Raw genomic sequence first — 9,892 nt, 5'->3', positions numbered from 1 at the left:
TTTTTCTGCTTATGTGGTGCTGAGGAATCGAACCCAGGGCCTCATGCATGCAAGGCAAGCACTCTACCACTGAGCCACCTTCCCAGCCCCCCATGGGATTCTTATGTTTAATTACCCACCAAAAAAGCAGGAAGTGGAACAGTGGTTCAAGTAGTAGAGCACTAGCCTTGAGCACAAAAGCTCAGGGACAGTGCCCAGGCTATGAGTCCAAGCTCCAGGACTGGCACAGAAAAACAACCAATACTCAGCATGTTAGAAGTCACATTAGGCAACTCAGTGGTTGAGGTGGTCAGCTCCTGAGTCACCTTATCATCTGGCTGGTAATCAGCGATGGTCCCTCGGATGTAGTGGACCAGGGAGTCAATGAGTCCATCGCATCTCCTCATTACCTTCCTCCCATCAGCGCCGGCTGAGCTCATATTTCTATCAAGACAAACGAACACATAAAAAATAAGTCTTAGCAGTGTAGCCAACATGCCTTTATTTCCCAGTATTCCTTGCCGTTTCTTTTTCTTTTGTGTAGAAATTGGTGAAGTTGGGCTGGGAAGGTGGCTCAGTGGTAGAGCGCTTGCCTTGCATGCCTGAGGCCCTGGGTTCAATTCCTCAGCACCACATAAGCAAAAAGAAAAAAGCCAGAAGTGGCGCTGTGGCTAGCCTTGAGCTGAAGAGCTGAGGGACAGTGCCCAGGCCCCACAACCGGACCCCCCCCCAAAAAAAAAGAAATTGGTGAAGTTGTAAAACTGTGACAGACTTGGACCAATAAACCATAGACTGCTCAATGGCTATTACATCTGAAAGTAACCACTAAATTAGTCATGCAATACATAATCATGTCCATCAACAAATCTTTGGTCTAATTTCATTCAAAGTACCAAAGTGACAGTGGTATGGCAGCTATTATTTTTCACTGCACTTTTGTGGGGTTTTTTTTTGGGGGGGGAGACATTTCTGGAATTTGAACTCAGGGCTTTGCACTTGGTAGGCTGATTGCTCTACCTGTCGAACCACATCTTAGGGCCTTTATACTCAGATTATTTTTGAGATATTCTTGTCTAGGATAGCATAGTCTGTGATCTTCCTCTATGTATGGACTCTTTTCACTGGAGTAGGGACGACAGGTGCATGCCAATTGTATGATTTGAGGACTCTTTTGCCCAGGTTGGCCTTTAATCATGAGTCTCCCAAAACTGGGTGTGAGCCACTATGCCCCTGTATGGATATGAGTGGAGGACATGAATGGGTAGATATGAATGGGTAGATATGAATGGGGGATATGAGTGAAGGATATGAATGGGGCATATGAGTAGTTGGATATAAGTGGGGATATCAGTGGATGGGTGTGAGTGGGGGGATATGAGGCAAATGTTTTGTAGCTAAGAAATGAATGGCAACTAAGACATGACAATGTACCATAGATCAAAGTTCTAGTTTGCTCAGTGTTTTAATTCTCAAGAACTTTAATTTGCTATGTAGCAGTACCCTCATTTGTAAAGATGAGGATACTATTTTGAGATCTTGAAGGTTTCAAGATTGTTATTGATAAATATCAATCCAGATGCTCAAACACGGGATGATACAACTGGGCACTGGTGGCTCACATCTGTAATCCTAGCTTCTCAGGAGGCTGAGATCTGAGGATGTAGGTTGGAAGCCAGTCAGGGCAGCCTAATCTGAAGACTTATTTCCAATTAAATGGCAAAAAAAAGAGCCAGAAGTGGACATATGGCTCAATTGTAGAGCATCAGCTTTAAGTTAAAAAGCTAAGCAAAAGCATGAGGGCCCTGAATTCAAACCCCAGTGTGGACACTATATATTTAGAGGGATGGCTGGGTACTGGTGGCCCATGCATGTCATTCTAGCTATTGGGAAGCTGAGATCTGAGGATCACCATTTGAAGCCAGCCAGATGTGAAAGACTGTGAGACTCTTATCTCCAATTAAGCAACCAAAACTCTGGAAGTGACGCTGTGGTTCAAGTGGTAGAGGGCTAGCCTTGAGCAAAAGAGCTGAGGGGCAGTGCCCAGGCACCGAGTTTAAGCCCCAAAACAAAACAAAAAAGAATAGAAAATGTATTAGGCAGGATGCTTTTAAGTGTTTCCTTCCTTTCCTTCTCCTTCCCTTCCTCCTTCCTTCCCTCCCTCCCTCCCTCCCTCCCTTCCTTCCTTCCTTCCTTCCTTCCTTCCTTCCTTCCTTCCCTTCTCCATCTCTTTCATTAGTACTGAGGCATGAACTCAGGGTCTCATGATCTCCTTACTTTTATGCTCAAAGCTGATGCTTTGAGCCACAGCTCCACTTCCAGTGTCTTGGTGGTTAATTAGAAATAAGAGTGTCATGGACTTCTCTTGCCCAGGTTGGCTTCAAATCATGGTTTTCACATCTCAGTCTTCTGAGTAGCAAGGATTACAGGCATGAACCATTCATGCCCAGTGAGGTGGTATGTGTATGTGTGTTTAAAAATACTATAATTACATTAAGCAATTTCAAAAAGTATTTCTGCCCCAAATTGTGTTTTCTTTTCTCTTTTTTGTCAATCATGGGGCTTGAACTCTGGACCTAGGTGCTGTCCTTGAGCTCTTCAGATCAAGGCGAGTGCTCTACCACTTGAACCACAGCAACACTTCTGGTTTTCTGGAGGTAAGAGTCTCTCGGACTTTCCTGCCTGGGCTGGCTTTGAACTGCGATCCTTAGATCTCAGCCTCCTGTGTAGTTAGAATTACTGGTATGAGCCACAGGGCCCAAATTGTGTTTTCAAAGAAATAACATGTTCCCAATATTATACCAAGGAAAAAGGAGAATGAGGGACAGCGGTGGCTGTTCCCTGAATCCTATGCATCCCATTAACAGGTTGAGCTCTGTAAAGCCAGCACTAGATGACTGTTTCAACCCGCATATATGGCAATTTTATGATTCAACTTAGTATAAGAGATAGGACTAGTCCTAACAGTTTAACAGTTGTTGAGGGCTGGTATGTAGCTTAGTGGCAAAGCACTTGCCTAGCAAGTGTAATGCCCTCGTTTCTATCCCCAGTACCAAAACAACAACAACAACAAAAAAGATTAAAAACATATATAGTTAAATAGTTGTTGAACTGATACAATGAGCTTTTTTTTTTTGCTGATCTTGGGGCTTGAACCCAGGGCCTGGGCACTATTCCTGAGCCTCTTTGTGCTCAAGGCTAGCGCTCTACCACTTGAGCCACAGCACCATTTCTGACTTTTTCTAAGTAGTTTACTGGAGATAAGAGTCTCATGGTTTTCCTTCCTGGGCTGGCTTTGAACTGCAATTCTTAGATCTCAGCCTCCTGAGTAACTAGCATTACAGTGTGAGCCATCAGCACCCAACTGAAAACTGTTCTGACAAATCTAAAGGTGGGCCTCACTGCCTGCTAAGCCCACAGCAGCTGGGCAAGCTAGCTTGTTAACTCCAGGGTGTTTACGTGGGGTCAGAATGGTCGTTCAGCTTAGCAGTGCTGCCGGTTCATGCACATTCACTGATGTCCTGGACTCTGCTATTATCCAGACCCTACTGCTGGCAATCAGACTTATCAGGGTTTCTGGCCATTGATGCCTTTGCTGACAGAAAGTGCATGAAATCCCGCTGCCCCAGCACTTACCCCTGCATAGCAAACATACTTCCCACCTTACTCAGCTACCCAGAAATATAACTGATAAGGACCGCTGATTTCATAACACTTCATCCATGAATGGAAGCAATTAGAGAGAAGAGAATTTCTTATTTATACCACTGAAAAGAACCAGCAATCTGCATAAAGTAATATAGATGTCTTTTTTTAAGATTTTTTTTTTGAGAATTTAACATGGTCACAATTGGAATTGATCCTGAAAACTGAGAAATGCTAATTTCTTAACCATTTTCTGTAGGTCACTCAATGGAACTTTACACAGAAAATATCTCTAAAGTATAATGAAAATATATCAGAAGCATCATCTTAGCCAGGTGCTGGTGGCTCACAAGTGTAATCCTAGCTACTCAGGAGGCTGAATCAAAGGATCACAGTTTGAAGGCAGCCCAGGCAGGAAAGTCTGAGATGCTTATTTCCAGGCCTAAATTTAACTCCCAGGACCAGCCAAAATAAACAAACAGAAAGCAAACAACCAAAAGCCAAAATCCAACCAATCAAACAACAAAAACCGCAAAGAATAAAACCCAGGTCTTCAATCTGGGAATTCAAGACTAGGACATCTGGAGAGGAAGAAAGAAAGGAGGAGATGAATTTGGAACAGTGATAAATGTTCACTCAAAAGGCAAGAATTTAGGAATTCTCCACCTTCACTGGGTCCAAATGGCAGGTTTGGCTCAATTCACAGTGTGTGATAGCATGGAAAGTTTGCTATCCTAACTGGGCGCTGGTAGCTCATGCCTGTAATCCTGAGATCTGAGGATAATGGTTCAAAGATTGTCCCAGTAGGAAAGTCCATGAGATCCTTATCTCCAATTAACCATCAGAAAACCAGAAATGGAGCTGTGCCTCACAGTGGTAGAGCACTAGCATTAAGGGAAAGAGCTCAGGGACAGCGCCCAGGCCGAGTTCAAACGCCGTAGCCAACAACAAAAAAAGGAAGGAAGTGGGGCTGGGAAGGTGGCTCAGTGGTAGAGAGCTTGCCTTGCATGCTGGAGGCCCTGGGTTCGATTCCTCAGCACCACATAAACAAAAAGAAAAAAGCCGGAAGTGGCGCTGTGGCTCAAGTGGTAGAGTGCTAGCCTTGAGCTGAAGAGCTGAGGGACAGCGCCCAGGCCCAGAGTTCAAGCCCCACGACCGGACCCAAAAAAAAAAAAGGAAGGAAGGAAGGAAGGAAAAATTTGCTATCCAGCTCAATCCAGTGTTTGGTAGCTGGCACCAAGGCAGGCAATAGGGGTGAGGAAAGCATCTGACCTCTGTATGTTTCTGATATAGTCACAGAATTTCCATATTTGGAAGCAATCTCACACATTCCTAAGTGCTACAGAGAAAAAGAAAAAGGGATGGTGGGAATGGGGAGAGGAGAGAAGACTGGGCCTTTCTAGAACTCAGAAAGAAGGCTATGTCTCTATTAAAATGTTGGCTGGTAAGGTAGCTCAGTGGTAGAGCGCTTGCCTTGCATGACTGAGGCCCTGAGTTCGATTCCTCAGCACCACATAAGCAAAAAGGAAAAAGCCAGAAGTGGCACTGTGGCTCAAGTGGTAGAGCGCTAGCCCTGAGCTGAAGAGCTGAGGGACAGTACCCAGGCCCCGAGTTCAGGCCCCATGACCGGACCCCCAAAAAAGAAAAAAATCTATGATTTGATGCTGACTAAATACATTGGGCAAGTTACAAGGTCATGATGTGTAATTTGCAAAAAGAAATTCTGAAGCTAGGGTACCATAGAATTTCCTTCAGAATCATCACTTATGACAGCCTGCTACTGAAAATCAGGATTAGCGATTTGTAGGAGGCTTTTCACTGGCCCTTCCACTCAAGGGTGTATGTGGGTGTTGTGTGCAGGTATCCTCTCACGGTCACCTGGCTTTCCTGCCTGCACAGGAAGGTCCTTACAACACAGACTGGCCAACACCAGCGACCAGTGTGTGGTCAAATGGCATGGATAAACAATGTACACCACAATACACCTGTATGATTGATATTAACAAATTATAATAAATATGTATATAGTTAATAATTGTAATAAAAGAACATAACACTAATTATTTAATCAATTGGTGATTGATAATTAATCTTATGCCAGACTGGGGTTGAACTCAGGGCTTTGTGTTCTTCCTTAGCTTTTTTACTCAAAATTGAGCTTTACCACTTAAGACACATCTCTGCTTTTGGCTTTTTGCTAGTTAATTGGCGATAAGCATTGCTCTGGGCTGGTTTTGAACTGGGATCCTCCAATCTCAGTCTGCTGAATAGCTAGAATTACAGGTGTGAGCCACTGGCACCCAGCTTGGAATGTATCCTTTTGAGACACTTTTACCAAAGAAGTGATTTGAAGAGGCAGAATTTATTTTTAAAATAGAGCTACCATTACCCGATCATGGTGTAGTTTCTCACATATCGTGCATGTTTGTGTCATATATCAGAGCCTGGTGGCTGTGAGACCAGTCTTAAGATCTAGGCAGCATTTTGGGAGTGTGACCACTTCAATAATGGCTTAGAAAGTTGTGGTGGCAACCTTACATTCTCCAACAATTAGAGGCTTCCTAAAGCCCTGTATTGTGAGCTCTGTAGGAAGGCTCCAAGCCACACTCGTCCATCAAGTGCTAGAAAGGAAGTGATGGATTCCACTGAGACCTGAGGAGCCATTCCAGAAGACATTGGTAGATAGGGAAGCTTCCTCCTTCCTCTGGGTATTTGAGATTTGGGTCAAGGCTTTTGCTCAATTCTCAGCTGATACATATCAAACAGTTGGGCCTTGTTTGTGACTCACCCAGAGAAATCAGGTAAAGAAAGAGGTAGCCTGAAATTGTCGGCAACAAAAGTGGAAAGCCTAGTTTGAATTAACAGAGGAATAAAGTCTCTAGGGCAAAAGAAAGGCTAGTCTGTTATTCTGCAATCAACATAAACATCAGTCAAAGTCAATGATTCAGTCTGTAAACTGAAACAATATTGGGAGGTAGACTAAAATATACAATCTTGTTACCCTAGCTATTCAGTAGGTGGAGATGGAGAGGCCAAGAAGGAAGGATTTTGGTTTGAGGTCAGCCTGGGCAAAAAGTTCCTAAGACTCAACTCTCAGGCAATAGGTAGACAGAGTAGAACATGCTTGTTATCTCAAATAAGGTGGTGGATTGAGAACAAAAGCACTGAGGTTCTAGGCCAGCTTGGAGGAAAATTAATAAATATGTAAGACATTATCTCAACAGAAAAAGGTGAGAGTGGCAGTGCATATCTGTCATCTAAACTACAGTGGGCAGTAGGAGAGGATTTAGTCCATGCTGCACAAGGCAGAAGCAAGATCCTACCTCAGAATAACCAGGGAACAAAGGCCTTGGAGGTATAGGACTGGGTATTGGACCCAGGGCGTCTCACTCATGTTTGGCTTTTGCACTCAAGGCTGGCATTCTACCACTTGAGGCACACCTCTACTTCCAACTTTTTGCTGCTTAAATGGATATAGGGTTTTCTTGGATGTGTCTGCTCAGACTGACTTCAAACAGTGGTTGTGATTCTCAGATCTCAGCCTCTTGAGTAGTAAGGATCCCAGGGGTGTGCCATCAGTGCCGGCTGGGCACAGATTGGTAAGTGCAGACCAGTGACAGTTCTCAGTTGTCTTTTATCAACTGAACTCATTTCTTAATAATAATCATTGTTTTTAGATGTTTGACACTTGGGGTGTAGCTCAGTGTTAAAAAAGCTGGGCTTGATCCCTAGCACCCAGAATATAATAATCTATAATTTTAATTTTTGGCAGTCCTGGGGCTTGAACTCTGGGCCTGGACACTGTCCCTGAACTGCTTTTGCTCAAGGCTAGAACTCTATTGCTTGAGCCACAGCACTCCTTCTGGCTTTTTCTGTGTATGTGGTACTCCTCAGTACCACATACCTCAGTACCCAGTTTCATGCAAGCACTCTACCACTAAGCCCCATTCCTAGCCACTCACTGGCTTTTTGTTTGTTTTTGTTTTTTTTTGGTCCGGTCGTGGGCCTGCACTCGGCCTGGGCACTGTCCCTCAGCTCTTCAGCTCAAGGCTAGCACTCTACCACTTGAGCCACAGAACCACTTCCGGCTTTTTTTTTTTCTGCTTATGTAGTGCTGAGGAATCGAACCTAGGGCCTCAGGCATGCAAGGCAAGTACTCTACCACTGAGCCACCTTCCCAGCCCTTGGTTTTGTTTTTTAAGAAGTAGTTTTGACTATGAAGATAATCTTGAAATTTTTGGAAAAAGACTTCTGGTGTCATAAAACACAATTTATAAACTCTCACTTCCAATTTAAGCTTTTCCAGGTGACTTTCTCCAGAAGTTTTCCAGTTCCTCAAGCAATGAGTCTGGCAGCCCTGAGCCTCCACATGATCGTTCCAACTTCTTTTACATGTCTCATCAAATGCAGTCATTACCTCTCCAGGTAAGGTCTCTTCTACTAAAACCGGAATCCCTCCAGGGCAATGACAGATTTCAATCTCCTTTGAAATTGCAGAAATGTAAACAGTATTTGGCCTTAGTAGGCATTTAGTAAGCACACAATGGATAAAGAAGGGGTTGGACAAGAGCAGGAATCAAGGCCTAACTGTGGTCCAGACCCACTGGACTAACTCCCGATCTCAACTTCACAAAGATAAATGGTTTATAATGGAAGGATAGGCTGTGGGGCTTAATTTCTTCAATGAAAGAGTGAGGCTGTTAGCTCAGGTTGCCTAGACACATTTGTGTTTGGCCTGAAGTGTTTTCCAAAACTCTGAATCTCATTGCTCTTGGGGCAAGCATTTTTTTCTATTCTCTAGTCACAAGGAGCTGACTCTATTCCCCAAGGACTTGGACTTGCCTATTGAAATGCCTGCAGAAGGGAATTTTAATTTCTTACTTTTGAGTTTCTTCTACCTCCTGTCCTTTAGGAGAAGAAAAAAGACCAGAGCAGAAGGATAAAAGAATGATTTAGAGGACTAAAGGAGAAATAATACATCTTTGGTAGAAATTCCAGACTTAAACAGCTGAGAAAGAAATCAGGAAAAGAACTGCACTCACAACAGCTTCAAGGAAAAACAAATTTAGGCATTTTTATAATCAAACATACTAAAGACTTCTATAAATCTACCAAACACAGAAGAAAGAAATTAAAGACACTAGATGATGGTAAGATTTCCCATGTTCATGGATAGGCAGAATTACATAGTCTACATGGCCACATCAGCAAAGACAAACTCCAGACTGAAGGCGATCTCTATGAAAAACCAAATGCATTCTTTACAGGAAACAAATCCTAAAATTCCTATGAACTATGAGCTGGGGGCTGGGGGCTCACATTTGTAATCCTACTCAGGAGGCTGAGCGGTGAGGATGGTGGCATGAAGCCAGGTCCCTCGACCGAAACTCCAAGAGATTCTTATCCCAATCATATAGCAAAAAGTTGGAAGCAGAGGTGTGGCTCAAGCAGTAGAATGCTAGCCTTGAGATAAAAAGCAAGTGTGCAAGGCTGAGTTTGAAAAAGTTAAACAAGAGTATGAGGCCATGTTTCAGCCCTATACCAACACACACACACACACACACACACACACACACAGCCAACAACTTCACCATAAATGACTGATAGTAAAGAAGAAATTTCAAACAATGGGCTTGATACAACAATGACAAAAATGACTAATAAGCCGAACTCCAGTGGCTCAGCTATTCAGGAGGCTGAAATCTAAGGATTGCAGTTCAAAGCCAGCTTGGGCAGAAAGTCCATGAGACTCTCTCCACCAGCATTGAGTGGAAAACTGAGTGCCCTCAGTTCAAGCCCCAGTACTAGAAAGTGTGCACTCCCACAAACATACACACACACACACACACACACACACACAAATACACACACATGCAGAATGATTTATACAGAGCAGTAATTGATGTGTACTGTATTTGCATTTGGTGAATAGTAGGAAATTCACTGGCATTAAAAAAACTTTATTGTTACTGAAACAAGAATTTATTTTTTACTTTATTTTATTTATTTTTTGTCGGTCTTGAGGCTCTTCAGCTCAAGGCTAGTGCTCTACCACTTGAGCCACAATGCCACTTCTGGCCCTTTCTATTTATGAGGTGCTGAGGAATCGAACCCAGGGTCTCATGCATGTGAGGCAAACACTCTACCACTGAGCCACGTTTCAACTCCTCAAACAAGAATTTATTTTTTATTTTATTTTTTATTTATTTAGTTTTGGTCCAGTTGTGGGGCCTGAACTCTGGGCCTGGGCGCTGTCCCTCAGCTCTTCAGC

General features: G+C 43.4%; 1 protein-coding gene across 1 annotated transcript in view; it reads right to left on the bottom strand.

Annotated features, from left to right (window-relative positions):
* The window catches only part of Pkp2 (plakophilin 2), a 58,604-nt gene that overhangs the window by 9,809 nt on the left and 38,903 nt on the right, over nt 1-9,892 (bottom strand). The window contains exons 6-7 of the mRNA XM_013033406.1: nt 8,503-8,527; nt 306-423 (exon numbers count right to left, since the gene is read on the bottom strand). Of these exons, the coding sequence (XP_012888860.1) occupies nt 306-423; nt 8,503-8,527 (143 nt within the window). The remainder of the gene's footprint in view (nt 1-305; nt 424-8,502; nt 8,528-9,892) is intronic.

The sequence above is a fragment of the Dipodomys ordii genome, unplaced genomic scaffold (genome assembly GCF_000151885.1).
Source record: "Dipodomys ordii isolate 6190 unplaced genomic scaffold, Dord_2.0 Scaffold167, whole genome shotgun sequence".
Taxonomy (NCBI): Eukaryota; Metazoa; Chordata; class Mammalia; order Rodentia; family Heteromyidae; genus Dipodomys; species Dipodomys ordii.
The sequence above is the reverse complement of the archived record's forward strand: the minus strand, read 5'-3'. Positions and strand labels throughout refer to the sequence as shown.